Source organism: Passer domesticus, chromosome 1 (assembly GCF_036417665.1).
Source record: "Passer domesticus isolate bPasDom1 chromosome 1, bPasDom1.hap1, whole genome shotgun sequence".
NCBI classification, from domain to species: Eukaryota; Metazoa; Chordata; class Aves; order Passeriformes; family Passeridae; genus Passer; species Passer domesticus.
Genome location: NC_087474.1, coordinates 2255095 through 2271926, shown reverse-complemented (window position 1 = coordinate 2271926; position 16832 = coordinate 2255095). Strand labels below are relative to the sequence as shown.

At 42.7% G+C, this 16832-nt stretch overlaps 1 protein-coding gene across 6 annotated transcripts in view; it reads left to right on the top strand.

Moving 5' to 3' along the window:
- Positions 1-16832, top strand: part of VIPR1 (vasoactive intestinal peptide receptor 1) — a 108912-nt gene that overhangs the window by 46036 nt on the left and 46044 nt on the right. For all 6 annotated transcript variants that reach the window (XM_064419319.1, XM_064419340.1, XM_064419566.1 and 3 more), the window contains one exon: positions 9700-9807. In XM_064419319.1, the coding sequence (XP_064275389.1) occupies positions 9700-9807 (108 nt within the window). The remainder of the gene's footprint in view (positions 1-9699; positions 9808-16832) is intronic.

Below are 16832 nucleotides of genomic sequence, written 5' to 3'. Positions count from 1 at the left end.
CCCTTGCCTCTTTTATGTCATGCACAGAGGAGTATTTCTGTTTTGTTTTTCTTTTTTGGAGAAAGCTTCACTTCTCCATGGTTTTAATTTACAAACAGTTCAGCTTAAAATGAAGCACACAAATTAAATGATAATAAATTTTTAAAAAGTAGCTCTCTCTTTTTTAAAAAGGCAGGAAAATCAATCAGGTCTAGGTCGGCTGGCTCAGCTCATTATCTGTTTATCCCATTATTGCTAATTAATTTGCTCTGCAATCAGATACTCTTTCAGAAGCAGGAGAGTTATTTAGGGGATGGCAGCTGAATAAGGAACCATGACTCGTGTCTGGGTGGGATGAACAGCTCTGGAGACCAAGAGCTGTGCAAGGAGCATGGCCTTTGTGGAATCACAGAACCATGGAATGTTTTGGGTTGGAAAAGACCTTAAAGATCATCTCCTTCCAACCTCCTGCCAGGGGCAGGGACACCTTCCACTATCCCATGTTGATCCAAGCCCCATCCAACCTGGCCTGATACCCCTAGTCCTTCAACACTGCACTTTTTTGTTTGCTTTCTAGCCCTGTCTGTCTTGGAAACAGAATAAAACCCAATTAAAAAGTCTGAAAAATGGAAAACACGGGGGAAAATTAATGGCATTCCCCCTCCCCGTGCCTGTTCACAACTGCTTAACTTGCATGTGCCTCACACCTGTGAGACAGAGATGAGTTCTGCATCATCACCACTGTGACATGGAAAAAATCCAGGTGGGAAATGACCCATGCTGGTTAAACTCTGTATATTGCTTTTGCTGTTCCACAGTGGAGGCTGGCTAAAAAAGCCAAATTTGGAGCCTGGGGGTGGGGGGTCTCTGTCAAACCCCCCTAAAGAAGTCAAATCAAGTTTGATGGGAGAAGAAGCAGTGAACATATGGAAATTAAAAATCAAGCTGGAAAAAAAAACCACATTGATGAAGTTTAAATTAGGAGCCTGTTTATTCATCGCCATCTGTTTATAGTGCAGCAAGATAAGAAATAATTAATAGTTCCTTGCTTGGAAAAGTTCAAGTGAATTCTCACCTCCCCGTTGCATAAGCCCTCTTGGGGCAGATGAGGTGTCAGTGGGATTTGTGGGACAATCCTGTTATCAGCAGCTCTCCAGGTGCTGGAGAAGGCTGATCCAGCTCAAAAATTCCAGAGAGTGCCCAAAGCAGGGTGGGAAAATCTGTGGATGTGGCATTTGAGGATGTGGATCAGTGGTGAGCATGGTGGTGCTGGGCTGGTGGTTGGATTTGGTGACCTTAGGGATCTTCCCCAACCTCAAAGATCCTGTGATTCTGCCATTCAGAGCTGTGTAGAGCTCTCATAAGTCTTGTGCCACATTCATCAGGCTCTTAAAAAATCCTGGGACAACAGGAATGGCATTAAATGGCAACTTCTGGTGTGCTAAATCAAACCTTCAATCAAACCTCTATCAACATACTCAGAAAAAAAACAGTTTAGCTCAGCCTAAAATGTTTTTGATCTTGATGGTCTCTCTAAAGGCAAAGGGACCTGCTGGACTTTTTGCCACATTCTCTTTTATTTATTTTTAATTTAGTTTTTTTCCTATTACTCCAGCCTAGGTGATACAAAAGGTCACTTAGTTTTATTCTTGCTCTGACCAGCAGCACTGGGCAACTCCCAGGTGTGACATCAGACCCCTGCATTCCTTGACAGGGTGGCCTCTCCTACAACAGCAGAAAATTCAGTCATGGGACATCAAGACCCTAAACCCCAGACTGTCATGTAAGATCAGTACCAAAGTCAATCTCTCTTTTATTTATCAGGAATTTTTTTCCCAGTTCTTTGGCAATGATCACAATACACAGTAGGACATGTTTTTCCAAATGGTCTTCCTTCACCATTCCCTCCTCTCCCTGGGACTCTTCCCAAACACCCTCATGCTGCAGCTCTTGAAGAGGTGGAACCCACTCCCTGGAAACTCAAAATAAAGAAATCTGCCATAGGTTTTTCTGAGCAGAACTTTTGCAGTCTGCTGTGAAAGCTGGCCCCTGAAACATAAATAGCAGCATTGTCACAGTGGAAAAACCAGTCTGAACCCTGAGAACCAGCCCCAGACTTTGGCTGCCTTCATCCAGCCTGAAGCTGATGCTGTTCTTCCAGACCAGGAGTTTCTTTCTGAGGGAACAGTAATCAACAAAATTTTCCCTAAAAATGGTTCTTTTTCTGTCCATCCTTGTTCTGTGGGCACAGCCATGGCATGGGAATGAATTTTGGCAGGGGATTTTCACTTGGGTTTGGGTATCTCTGGTGTGTTCTGGCCAGGTGTAGCCAGCTCTTTCAGGAGGTGATGAATCCTGTTCAGATTGTCTTGCCTGTTGTAAAAATATGTTAAATGAGGGGATATTTAAACAAAAACTCCACATTTCACAGATAATCTCTGTGCTGGTGTTCACTGCTTGGAGGGGATTTGGCCAGCTGAGGTGAAATCATGGCAAGGGTGTTGAACAAGATGACCTTTAAAGGTCCTTTTCAATCCAAACTATTCCATGATTCTGTATTTCAGAAGGGAGGAATGCAATCCCAGGCTCACTGAAAATTGGGATTTAGCTCCACCTCTCCAGTGAGCATTGCTAATTCCCAGTTTAATTTTGGGGATGTGCTCAGTGGTTAACACTGCGATGCTGGGTTAACTCGTGGCCTCAATGACTTTTAAATGTTTTTCCAACATCAACAATTCCATATTTCCAACAGTGATCCCTCAGTTTCTTGTCTGAGCCCACCCACCTACCTGAAGTGCAAAAACCCACCAAAACCAAGATGAAATTTCAGCACAGACCCACACAGCATCTCATCACTCCTCCCTGATTTTCACCTTGACCTCACCTTTCCACAGATATTAAGATGTTCCAGCATCTGTTTTCTGCCTTAAAACACAGCAGGGATGGAGGCTTTGCCTTGGTTTTGCTGTTGCTGACTCGTGGCTGGAAGCTCTCTAACAAGCAGCAGGGTTTGTTTGATTTGGGAACAGCTGTCCCGGAGTTTGTCAGGATTAGCAGCCACTTAGTGGACATAAATTCATGTTGGAAAAGGTATTTTAGTTTGGAGAATGTGCCACACTTTTAAACGCCAGCAGAAGTTTTGGTTTTTTGTTGTTTTTTTTTTAACATGGGATAACAGATAAATGCACACAACCATGCAAAGGTTTTAGAAATAAAGAGGAAGTGGCATTGGTGCAATGGAAAATAAATTCCAAGTATTTTCAAAGCTCTGGATAGTTAAATTAATAATTTAATCTAGAGCTCAGATTAAATCCATGTGGAGGTTTTGTTTCTGACAGCAGCCTTTTTTTGTCCCTCTCAAATCCCATGAGATTTCTGGTTAAAAAGACTCTCATTCCTCATCTTTTCTTTCAGTTTTTCTATTAATATTGACTTTATCAGAGCATTTTCATGATGGCATCCATCCTTTCTACTTGGGGAATATTGTATATACCAAAAGTGATGTTGGGAGAAGCATTCCTAGAGGTTGAGCCACTCGTCTTTGCTATGAATTTCTTTCTGGAGATGCCAATATGGGAAAAATCATCTTAGGAAGGTCCCTAAATTCAAAGTCTGATTCTCTACAAATCCAGCTCTCTACAACTCCTGGAGGAGCAGAGGGATTTGAGTGAGGAAACCCTGGAACAATCCTTTAAGGACACTCTGTCTCAGAGCACTGGAGATCTTGTTTAGATCTGGGAGATAAGTCATGGTTTTGGCAACCCCCTGTGCAAACCTTCGTCTTAAATCTTGGATCTTTTCTTTCAGTTTACATGTTCTAGAGCTAGGCAGAAGGGCTCAGCTCACAAATTTGATTTATGAAAAGGAGGGATTAAAAAAGCCCAGTGTTTATTTAGTTTGTTGGTTAGAAAAGGCTGAAAGATTACAAACTTTATAAAAAAAATTGTTTCCCAATAGATGTTGTTGATGGAAAATCTCAGGATTTTTGTGTTTAAAAATCACCCTCCAGCAACAGTCACTGGTGATTTCTTTCATGTTAATTAGACTGACTCAGTCTGGGGGCTTTAAGGTGAGATTTCCTTCCTATGTCTTTGAGTCAAATTTCTGCAAACATTTAGGAAGAAAGTTATTTTTTAATATATTCCTGTTGAGTGCCTGGACAGCTTCTACTTGTAGAAGTATAAACCAGGTTTTATAGTAATTAATGGTGTTCTTGTTAGAGAACCATGGAGTTGTTAAGGTGGAAAAGACCTTTCAGATCATCAAGTCCAGCTTGTGGGGAAAAATGAAAACATAGACTTGCACAGATATTGAGGCAGAGCCCAAAGCAAACTCTTTTCACTTATCCTGAATTTTGGGGCTCCTTTTTGCTTTCTGTGATTGCTTTTCTGCTGAGCTGGAGCTGCAAATCCCCCAGTGAGTGATGAGCAAAGGAGCATCAGCAGAGCTCATGGGTGGTGGGAAGGAAATGCCACTGTGCCAGGGGTCACAGCCCTGGCAGGATTGTGGATTTCCCTCAGCTGCTTGGCTTCCCTGTCATGCAGGGCTGGAGGCAGAGCAGGCAGCACAACAGGCAAAAAACACCCAAATTAAACACAGAGCTGTGGAAAGCTGGAAGGGAGCTCTGGTGGGGTTGCTGCAGAGCACTTTGCCAGTGGTGATGCAAATAAAAAAATAAAAAATGGGATGAGATGGAGCTGGGGGAAGGAGAGATGCCCAAAGGATGCTGGAGTGTGAGTGGGACTGGGGATAGGAGGGCACAGCAGTGACTTTTTTAGGGAAGGGAGGGAGGATGCATTTAGTGACACCTCAGAGCCCAACTTAATCCCAGTCAAACCCAATCTGTCACAGAAAAATAGGGTAAAACCCTCCTCTGCAAGCCCAGGGCAGGATGGGGTAGAATTAAACCGACCAAAGATACAGGGGAGAAATGACAGGGAGCTGTTTCCATGCTGGAAGCTACTGAATAGGCTGGGACACTTCAGCTTGGAAAAGAGATGCCCGAGGAGGGATGTTCAAGAGCATTTTATGGGTTTTCTCCCCAGGGAAAGGGATATTGTGGTTAGGCTGTGAATATTCCTGTCTTTGTAGAAGAACTGAGCACTTCCTAGTGAAAGCAGCAATGAGCAGGTTCAAAGTGAATTTAGAAAAGGATAGAATTTTTCTGTCAGTGGGCACTTAAATTGTGCAATGCCTTGGCACAGGAGGTTGTGAATTCTAAAAAATTTCCTGGGTTCAGAATCAAATCCAATTACATTTAATTTACAAGACTTATGGGAGAAAAATAATCTATCTACAGTACTTTTTATTATTTCATACAACTTCCTAATAGAAAATTATCCCTCATTAGGGAGGTCTCTCTGGAGTCTGTGGTGACCCAGGGCTGATGGTGGCTTTTCCTCCTCTGAGATTAAATTCAAATTGCCTGGGTGGTGCTGAGTTATGAATTGTTGCAGGCACCATCTTTTGGGGTCTGTCCTTTCAGTCAGGGAGAAATCAGAGCTCAGCTGGGGCAGGGAGATTGATGCTGTGATAATTGGTTGTAATGAGATGCTTTTAACGAGGCAAGCCACAAGGCTGGGCTTGTCAGGGGGACAATAAATGTCCCCCCCGTGGCTGTTTACAGTTCTGAGGGCTTGGAAACTGCCTGCTGGTATGAAATTGGAGTGAAAATGAGATTTTATTGCAGCACACCAGGCTGTGGTGGTGCCCTGGGGTAGCTCAGCCTGGCTTCACTGAGCTGTGCCTTGGCCTTGCTGTGATCCCTGAGAGTGCTGAGAGCTCCTGAGATACCCCAGGTGTCAAGTGAGCATCCCTGCATCTGAACAGGGATTCCAAGAGCAAAATGTGGGGGAATGTCTTTCACAAGGGACCTGGAGTGACCCCAAGCATTAGGGAGAATTTGGTGTGAGGGTTTGATGGGTGGTGTTCTATCAGAAGTTGGGTTTGACGCCCTTGGAGGTCTTTTCCAACCTGAATGATTCCATGATTCAGTGAAAGATTGATGTGCTGAAAGGGATTTTCCCTGACCTGGGAGTTCTGCTGGCTTCAGAGAGTGCCTGGTACCAGCTTGCTGCCACTTATCTCTTTCCTCAGCCAGACCAAGACCCATCTCAGAGCTGTGCCAAAACTCTGGAATTCATCTTTATTCATGAGGCAAAGTTATTCTCTGCTGCTTCCTAGATAAGCTTTGCCCACAATTTGCTGTAAATGTAGATATGAATCCAATAAATGTGTTTTTAATGCTCCAGTCTGCCAGTTCTGCAAACCACTGTGAGAATTGACCTGTTTTCTGTTTATTAGCCTTTTAAAGGGGGAGGAAATGAGAGCTCTTGTGTCACTGTGTCACTTGCAGCTGCTTCTGAGCCAGAACCTCTTAGAGGAGGGCTCTGAGTGAGGCTGGTGCAGCCCTTGGCTTGCTGGTGGGGTGTTTGGCTTGCAGAGAGGAAGGCTGAGCTGCTGGATAGAGGGATCTGAGCTCCAGCTTCTTTAGAGGTTTGAAGGATTTCTCCCTCCAGAAGCAGATATTCAGCTCCAGAGAGCACTTCAGGATCTGGCAAGGAAGGGCAGCACAATGCTGAGGGTGTGGGAGTCACAGTTAAAATAATTTAAATGGTGGGAAAAAACACCCTTTTCTTTAAAAAAATATTTATTTAATTTTTTAAAATTTATTTTTATAATGACAAGAGTTTACAAGCCGCACCTGAGACACCCAGAGAGGTGGTAAGTGCTGCTGACCTGGAAGAGTTACACTTATTTTTATAGAGCTCCTCCAGATTCACCTGGGATCCTTCCCAAAGCACAGCCCCTGGCAGTGTGTGTCCCCTGGTTTTTGGGACAGCCACGTGAGCAGAGCAGCTCTTGTGATGGAAATGGAGATTAGGTGTGTTTTTAACTCACTGGCACTTGCTGCACTGGGTGAGGATTGAGAAATTCCTTTGTAGCCTCCCTGCAGACACTGAGTGCAAGGTAGAACACGACATTTATAATTAATTAATTAATGGGGAAGCACTTTATCACTCCTCAAGCACGACATGATCGGGCCAAACTTGTCATCTTTGCTGCATCCAAGTGATGCCACAGGGAAGGGAGGGATTTCCTTCTGTCAAGGCACAGTGCAGCTGTTTCTGCTCTCAGGTGGATTTTTCCCTGCCAATCCCAGCACTTTTCAGGATAAAACCTATCAGTCTGGGAGGAAGAAAAGCATTTTCTGGAAGGCTCTTTGATAAATATTGTCTGGGTTCTGGGTCAGATGAAAGGGCACAAAATTTTACCTGAACTTGTGGTGTGATTATTACAGCACTGGACTGTGCATGCCAAGCATTTTGCAGTATAAATCTTCATTTGTTCCAATTCTTTAAACTCCAGTTATTCTCTTCTACTCACTAAAAATTACTGATTTTCCTCAAGTGCAGATAATTAGCCCAAGAAAGACACAGACCTGTTAGAACAGGGTTCCCAGAGCAGCTGTGGCTGTTCCTGGATCCCTGGAAGTGTCCAAGGCCAGGTTGGACAGGGCTTGGAGCAGCCTGGGATGGTGGCAGAGATTTGGAATGAGATGATCTTTAGAGATGAGATAATTCCAACCCAAACCATTCCAAGATTCACTGATCCTCACAAGGCACTGCCAGCCAGAGTTCTGCTTTCCACTCCTTTATTTATTGCAGAAATATTTTCAGCATGTCTGGGACAGCAATGAGGAAAATTGGTGTGGTAAGAGCTAAAAGGCAGGTATGAGGTGTGTTTACAGAAGCAATAATTTGTAAAAATACACTTCATGTGCCTTGCAAGGCCGGTTTCACTTTCCTTTTATCAGAAAAAAAAGCTTTTTATACAAAAGTGAGCACCTAAAAGCTTTCTTCACACATCACAGGTGGTGCTGAAAAATGTCAACAGAGAAAAAGATACAGATCACCAAAACTCTCAGAGTGCATAATTCAGGGCATTTAAAAAGCCATCTGATGCTATCAGATGGCTTTTATTTTGTATTATAACCTATCATGAGGTAATGGCTGCACTCTAATTTATTGCACTTGGCGGAGGAAAAGATTGTAGAACGTTAAATATTCCATCGTGGAATCATTTTCCATGGAATCTTTAATATCCTGACACTGCTGGAGCTGCTGGCTGTTTGGGAGATAAGTGTGAGGCTGTGAGAGCTGAGCTGGGCACCTGATACAAGGACCTGAAACCTGACTTCTAATGAGCTCTGCATGAAGGAGATACCATCACTTATTCCATTTTTCAGGCTCTGATAAACTCAGCTCAGGACTTCATTATTTGAAAAGTTCAGTTTGTTCATGAAAGGAGAGGGGAGGAAAAACCCGTAAAATCACTTTGAAAGCCAGCTAAGGGTTCTTTTTCAGCTTCAAAGCATTTCTGTGTGCTCCCACTTGATCTGAGACAGATCTGCCTGGTGATGACACCAGCCCTTCTCTTAGCTCAAGGAGTAAAAGATGATTTAAAGGAGGAATTTGGGTGTAATTACCAACAAGTGCAGGGTTCTCATAGTTCCCTTTGCTGGCACGTGAGAAGGATTTCCTCAACATTTTGTCACCTCTTTGTTCCTCACACCCCAGACTCTCTCCTGTGGGGCTGGTGACCTCAACAACTCGGGAGTCACATTTGGGGGGGCGTTTCCATCTGATGGGCTGTGACAAATAACTGAGAGCAGAGGTGCTGGAAACAGGCAGCTCTGCTGACAACCCATCCATCTCACCAGGCAGCAACTGAAGTGCCTGGCTGTTGGAAATATAAAGCAGGGGGGAAAATGTCAAAATTCTGCTAAGAACTCTCAAATGGTGACATATCGATGCAAAAATGTGTTTGAGTCTTTTTTTTTTTTTATTTTAATTCAAACCTGCCAACTCCTTTTGGCTTCAGCATTAATGTTACATGATCCAACAATGCAGCATGCATGGGGTGTTATTAATGCCTTTTCAGAAATAAAAGGGCAAAATCAAAACATTAGAAATCTGTGGAAAGGACATGGTATTTTTCTTTCCACTAAATCTTTTATCCTACCCAGAAAATCTTCAGCAGTGCCTCATTTTGACAAAGCCCTTTTATTTTTCCTCCCTGTGCTGGTTATTTCCAAACTTCATTCCCAGTTTGGATGTGGCACCTTCCCTCACTCCTGCATAAGGATCCTCTCCTGGCCACAGCTCTGTCCCTGCTCAGTCTCCAGCAATGTTTTGTGCCTTTTCCCTTTTCAAGAAGAAAACTGCTTCTGGTGAAGGGATTTTGGTCCTTGATTTTATCTGTGTCCCTTCCTGCTGTGAGAGCTGCACAATCACTGCACTGGGAAGGAAAAGATGATGGGATGTGGGGGAAACAGAAGGAAAGAACAATGTCTCACAGGCTCAGATCAGGTGTTTTAATGCAACAGGTCAACAAGAGCAAGGAAGAGAGATATTTAATCAGGAATTTCTGCCTTTTTAATCTAGGAGAAGACACTATTCTTGTATCAAGTCTGATTTGACTCTTTTTTGTTTTTGTCTTTATCTGCTGTTCTATCCATACTGATAGCTGGAAAATTACAGTGCTGAACTTTAGGGACTAGGGGAGATAAAAGCCGCATGTTTAAAGGAAATTTTCAGTGGGGTTTCATTCCAAAAGGTGCCTGTGCCAGGGTGAGGGGCTCTCCACACCTTTGCAGAGCTGCTCTGCTGCATCCCACACTCCTGAGTGCTTCACCACCTGCTTTTCTCTCTTCCCCAGGCTGCAGGAGGCAGTGGGACAACATCACATGTTGGCCTGAAGCAGAGGTGGGAGAAGTCGTGGTGCGGCCATGCCCCAAGTACTTCAGATTCCTGACCTCCTACCTGGGTAAGCAAATCCCAAATCAGCTCCACAGCTTCACTCCCAGCGGGGTTTCTCAGCATTCCACTCAATAAAGAGGGAGAAACCAGCTCTTAGCCAGAAGTGAAGGAGGTTTCCAAGCCATCCATGAATTCCCAAACATGGAAACATCCTCCCTGCACTTGCAGCAGCACTGCTGTGGATCACAGGGATGCAAAAATGGCCCCTGGTGAAATCCAATAATATGGATGTTGTGCAGTGAAAATTGAATCAACCTGTGGAACAGTTGTGTTTGTTGTGCAAAATGAGCAGTTTAGCACAATCATTAATTAAGTCTCTGACAGAAAATGAACAAGCTGGAACTGGACGTAATAAAGTTGGGGTTTTTTTCTGCTGGAATGACAAATCTGACTACAGGCCAAGGAATTAACCTGACAAATAATGGGCAGGGGAGGTTAATGGAGGACATAGCTTAACTCGCTGTTCAGGGTGTTCTGAGAAGCTTTGGTTAAAACTCAGGTCTCAAGGGGCTGTACAGCAAGGGCTGATTGTGCCTCCTGGTAGTTTATAGTTTTTTCACTATTTTTATTATAGAAGTCCTGAAGGCCTTAACAGAGAATTAAATTCTTTTGCACTGGAGATCCTGCATTGGGCTGACCCTCCATTTTTAAAGTTTTGTAATGCAAACACATAGGATAAATTAGGAATGGGGGTAGGCAAACAATATCATCCCTGTTCAACAGACCTGGGCACTGCACTCATTAACCAGCACATGCTGATTACATGACTTGCCCAAGGCCACACCAAAATTCCTTGCAGGCACAGAAGGGAAATTAAAAATCCCTGGAGTCCTGTCCCGTGGAATCTTTGCTTCTATTTTCTGTCAGAGTTGGGATTAAATCCTGAGGCGGAATTTCTTGTTGGGAGTCAGATGTTTATCAGTTCTTATCTCTGTCACACTCTCACAAACCCTGAGTTCTGCAGCACTGCACTCTGACAAACTAAAAATGGAGCCCCATCTCTCTCTCTACAAGGCCTTTGAAGGATCAACTGTCCAATTAAGAAATGACTGCGAAATTATTTTCACTTTTAACCCAATTACCAACCACCCATGATCTGCAATGGGGAATTTTTTATCCAATTACACAAAACCACCCAAACCCATGGAGAAGAAGGAAAAGAAGAAGAAAAAGAAGAAGAAAAAGAATGAGAAGAAGGAGAAGGTGAAGAAGGAGAAGAAGAAGAAGGACCAGTCTCTGCCCTAAAACCTCCATCTTGCTTTATCTATATCACTGTATTCTAAACCCTTAAACTCTGAGTTTCCCACCCTGTGATATCACACACTTCTATTCAAACTCCACACCCACAATTCCAGTTCTGTCATTCCATTTTGGAAGCTTCTCCACGGCCTCAGGTCAATGCAGTGTTCTCGTGGGGGTCAGTGCCTGGCAGCACAAAAAGTCTGGAATTCTCAGCAGCCAGGGTTCCAACACTATTCTAGCACTGACTTCCTCATTTCCAAAATTCCCTGGTAGCTCATCACTGCTGTGTCACCCAGTGAGAAGAGGCAGAAGCTGCTGTGATATCACATCTTGCAGGACAAGACCCCTGTGCATGGGATCAGCCGTGTGGAATAATTTCCTGCTGTTCCTGCTCTGTGCCCTCCCCCAAGCACAGCATTCACTCACTGGGTTTTATATACCAGCAGAGTTAGTAAAACAGCAAAAAAAAACTCTTAAAAATGCTTTTTAGTACATCATCCTACCAGAGCTGAGTGATGAGGAGAATATTGTGTATATTTGATTATATATAAAGGTCAAGCACTGGAACAGGCTGCCCAGGGAAGTGGTGGATTCATTGTCCAGGGAAGTGCTCAAAAATAGCAACATGGTTTAGTGTGGACCTGGCAATGGTTAATGGTTGGACTTGATGTTCTCAGAGCTCTTTTTAAACCTCAAGGACTCTCTGAACTGGTTTTACAGTCAGAGGTGAGGAACAGGCTCATCCTGGAGCCTGTTCCTCCTGTTTAATACTATCTTGGATGGTATTAAACTCATCCTGGAGTGGGAATCTAAAAACCAGCTGAACTGTACCTCCTTTAGAAGTACAGTTCAGCTGTTTTTTTGATTCCCACTCCAGGATGAGTTTAATACAGTCCGTAAAACCCATATCTCTCTCCATTTGCAACCAAAATATTGCAGAGTGGCTCTGGCAGATGGGAATGTCTTCCAACAGGATTGGATTCTGCCTCAGCAGAGCACCAACAGAACAACTGATGCCATCCCCAAAGCAGAAGCAGCAGCTTTGATTCTGAGTCAGACACTTTGTACACAACCATCAACAAACAGGGAAAGCAGTGATGGTCTTAAATAAAGGGAGGGGAAGATTGCCTCCTGTTTTATAGAATTTGTTGCAAAATTAATGTCATTAAATGTTGTGAAGCAGCTCTTCCTTTGTAGCAGTGAGTGTCATTGAGCAGCTCTCAAGGAACTCAATCATCTGGGTAATGTTTGTGTCGTACTCTTTGATCCCTTTGCAGTAACAGGAAAGCTTTTATCAAGCTGTGAGCCAGAGCAAAATCTTTTTAATGTGTTTATAGCAGGAAAAGAGTGAAATACCAGGGAGCAAAGAGTTAATGTGATTTTCCTGCCTCATGGAGAATAAGCTCTTCAAATGACTAATATCCCATCTCATGGTTAATAATGGATAAAATGTCTCGTGGCATTTAAAAACCTTAAATTGTCCTGATGTCATTTGACATTAATTTTTTATGGCATTCACAGATCCAGAAAATTTTCATTATTTCATGACGTTCATCAGTGCCACGTGAGGGAGACGGATGAAAATATTTTTGGCACCTTTCATTATTAAAGTGCATTGCTTTCCACCCCTTGACCAGAGTGTTCCAGCTCTCCTTCCATACATGGAAGATGACATTTGTAATAGGGATTTATGTCTCACAGTTTCTCCAAAAGCAAATTGTCTGCCATGCACAAGTTAAATTAACACTGACAGTTTTTAAGCTTCAGATCTGAGATTAATTGACCTAAGGGGGTGGGGATGGGCACAACCAAGCTTTGGAATCCCACTCAGCGAGGTGAGATCCATCTGAGTTTTGGGCTTGCCAAAATCCTTTTTTCCTTGGGTGTTCTAAATTTATTCCCCCTCTCCTTTCCCCTCCTTCGTGAGCACTTTTTATTCTGCATTGCTTCTGAAACTGGAGCAAAAATTGAATAAAATGAGGATAGAGATGAGCAGAGAGCAGCAGATGAGAAGAAGACAACACCACCTCTCTAAAGAACCCCAAAATGAACCATACCCATTATTTATTTGCTACAAATGGTCATTAAAATACTCAAGAATTTGAGTGTGGTTTTTTTTGGAGTTCTCTTCGCTGAAAACCTGTGACCTGTTCAGGTGCCTTGCTGTCCACATGTGCCTTCATATCAGAAAAGCAAAATTACCTGGAGAAAAGGAGGCTCAGAGAGGGCATCACCATCCCTGGCAGTGTTCAAAAACATGTGGATGTGGCACTTGGGGACATGGTTCAATGTTGGCCTTGGCAGTGTGGGGTTAATTATTGGACTTTATGATCTTAGAGGGCTTTTCTAACCTAAGCCTTTCTATCATTCCTTGATTTTTTTTTTTTTTTGCACCTGAGGTGTCACAATGCTTGTGCCCCACTCCTCTGAAGGATTGGTACTGCACCTCCACCTCTACCCAAAAATGTGCATTTTTTTTCTAAACGTTTCCTGTAATCTTATAATTGCAGGATCAAAAGATCCAATGAGAATTTTGTCCTAAAATTTGACAGCTCTGTTTTTAGGATGAGAAAACAAACAGTTTACAAAAGGTGCCTAATCAAGGGAACGTTGTTATTGTTAAGAAAGGGAGAATTATCTGTATTTATTAAGGATCAGGATCTTCACTCTTAGAAGAGAAATGTACAGGAAGGGGAAAGGAAAATAAGGCAAAATTGAGTTTTGCCACAAAAACGGGGTGGAGGATGTTTCAGGGCACTGGACATGTGGCAGCAATATCTGCAGGTCAAGTGATGTGAAAAAATAACAAAGGGAGAAAATTAAGTCTGTCTTGTTTGATGCGCTGACCCAAGGCCGCGGGTTCTACAGTGACATGAGGTTATGAATTACAGAAATATAAAATAACATTAAACAGTGTGCAGAAATTGCACTGAAGGAATGATATTGTGAGACCACGACCAACGCAGAAGAAACAAATTGTGAAATTGTGAAAGTCCTGTCACGACTTTCCCCACAAGTTTTTCCCAGGCCTAAGCACTTCAGCATCCAGCTAAGTGCAAGCTGTCTGCAAGTTTCAAGTGTTTCCCAGGAGCAGTGGGGCAGATCAATAATAAAAATGAAAGCAGAGATGTGCCAGTGGGCTCAGCGGTGTCTCAGGAATGGTAGATAATAGAAGTGTTACTGCTTTAATAGTTTCTGCTTGAAAAAATCAATTTATGTCCATGGAATATGGTGCTAGAGAAGCAGGACTGATTGCTGGGCAGAGCATACCTTCCCCTCTGCTTTAGAAGTTGTTACAGAAAAGGGTAAGGAAAGCAAGAGGGGGCAAAACCCAACACCCCTGAGCCATGATTGACCTCAGATCTCTTTGTCTGAATTCAAATTCCCATTAAAAGCCAATAAGAGGGTTTTTCCAAGATCAAAGAAGTAAAACTTCACCTGTAACATGAACTTTCAGACATGTCTCAGAGTTTGAAGGGTGTGTTTGAAACAGATGAGAGGCAGAAAGAAATTAAGCAAGAGGAAAAATCCTAAAGAGCAAGACAACAGCTCCGTGCATTTATTCTGTTCATCTGTTCAGTGTTTGACTCCCACCCAGATCAAACACCTCTGATAAAGAAATTGTTCTGGTTTTATCTCTGTTCCACAAACTCCTCCCTCCTTTTCTGCTGTGTCATTAATAAATCATGGTGGGAAAATCCTCTCAGTGACAACAAGGAGGTCTCATGGGAGGTTCCCTGCCCATGGCAGGGAGGTTGGAACTGGGCTTTAGGGTCCCTTCCAACCCAAATCATTCCTTGATGATTTCATGGTTCTAAATTCCGAGACAAGATTTGCTTGTGCAGTCTCCATCTTTGAAGGATTCCAAGAATATCCAAAAGGCATCTGGTCATGCTTCCATTTTAGGTGACCACACCTGAGCAGGAGTTTGGGGCCAGATGACCTCCAGAGGTCCCTTCGAGCCTCAGCCATTATGGGATGCAATGAAAGCAGGGCACTGAGCTCTTGCAAAGCATTATGAGGTTATTATTAAAATAAATGAGAGTTAGTTGTGGCTTTTTCATTTTTTTAAATGGAAAACCTCACCTCATTGCTTTTAGGAACAGTCGCACCACTTTGACAGTGGTAACATTGATCAAATTAAATACAAACCCCACAAAAAAACCCAGATTAATTCATGGCTTTAACTAATGCCATGACAATGAGGGGACTCTGTTCTCACCAGGGACTTGCCTCTTCTTTTTCCACAACACTGAGGAGAGCCTGGAGCACAAACCTGCTGGCACTGGGATGCTTCCCATCTCTCAGTGAATCTCCTCCACTCTGCATTGCTAATTATGTGGAGTTATAAACCCCTGGTCTCCTTTCTCATTAAATCTCCAGGAGTATAGTTTGAAAATTTTAGCTCCAGTCTGATAGGAAATGGGAATATTTGGGAAATCAAGTGAACTTTGAAACGCTAGAGATAAATTCCAAGTGCAGAAAGTTTGTGTTTTCTGATACTGTCATTTTCAATGTATTCCAGATTTTCAATGTACTCCATTGATGCTCATTTTTGGGAGAGCTTGTGTTACACAAATTACTGAGAAACAGCTCTGGAAAATGGCAAATATAACTTCTGTTGCTTTGAAAAATTTGCCTTTCCATTGATAAATAATTAGACATTATGACCAAAGTCTGGAAAAAACAAGAGCCAAAGAGACAACAAAAAAATGTCTCATTTTCATCAGGACAGAGCTGGGATTTGACACTGGGACATAAAAATCTGTGTGATACTTCAGTCTAACCTGAGCCTGTAAACCTCAGAGGAAAGCTAAGCTTGTGGGACACTTTCCCAAATTTCATGCTCATTTTCAGTATAGAAAGTGATATTTTAAATAGTAGTAATTTAGAAACCTTATTTGGTCTGAGGAGAGACATCATCATTTACTTGAGGCAAATTGTGGTCTGATCAAATATTTGTTTTTTTAACCTTGTGCTTTTTGTACCTCTCAGATGTCAGGTGAACATAAGAGGTTTTAGAAAGCTGTCCTGTATCACACCATGTGTGTGAATTTCCACATCTAAACGTGACATAAGCTGCAAAGAGTGGCAGAAAAAATTCCCTGGGAAGTGAGTTTCCTTAAAATCAGAGTAATTTTTATTATTATTTTTTTAATTCCACTGGTGCTTTGTCATTGTTCTTCCTTTTACCTTGGTCTCCACATCTGCTAAAGCATTGTGACAATTTTTGAAGGTATTAAGAGAGGAGAGAGTTTTTAAATAATCATGAAATTGTGAGGAAATGCAATTGAAAAGAAGAAATATGAGAAAAACTAGCAGAAAGAAACACACCTTAGCTCACTGAGAATAAGAAACATAGATTTAAAACCACCGTGAAATCTTAAGCCATCCCCAAACAGAGTTTTGAGCAGGAAATGGGAAGCAGTGAAGTTCAGATAATGGGATCCATTGTAACAAAGGAGAAATAACAGAAATTGCATAACTCAGAAAAGCTGAAAGCACCGCACAGTCGTGTCCCTGATTTGTTTGCACAAGATCCTTTATGATCCTGATATGAACCCTGGTGGAAGGAACTGCAAACAGTGGCCGTGCAGGGAAAGCCTGGGACAGCAGCCCATGGAGCTGTGCTGGACTTGCTGCTTCTGGAGCAGCTTGAAAATGAAGAAAAGCACCTTTGAGAGCCCTCCTGGATTCAGATCTGCTGCAAAGACTGATTAAAGGGGCAAGTTTAATGTCAAAATCCATCTGTGACAGGGATTGGAGCAGTGACTTCAGGCAGGGCATTTT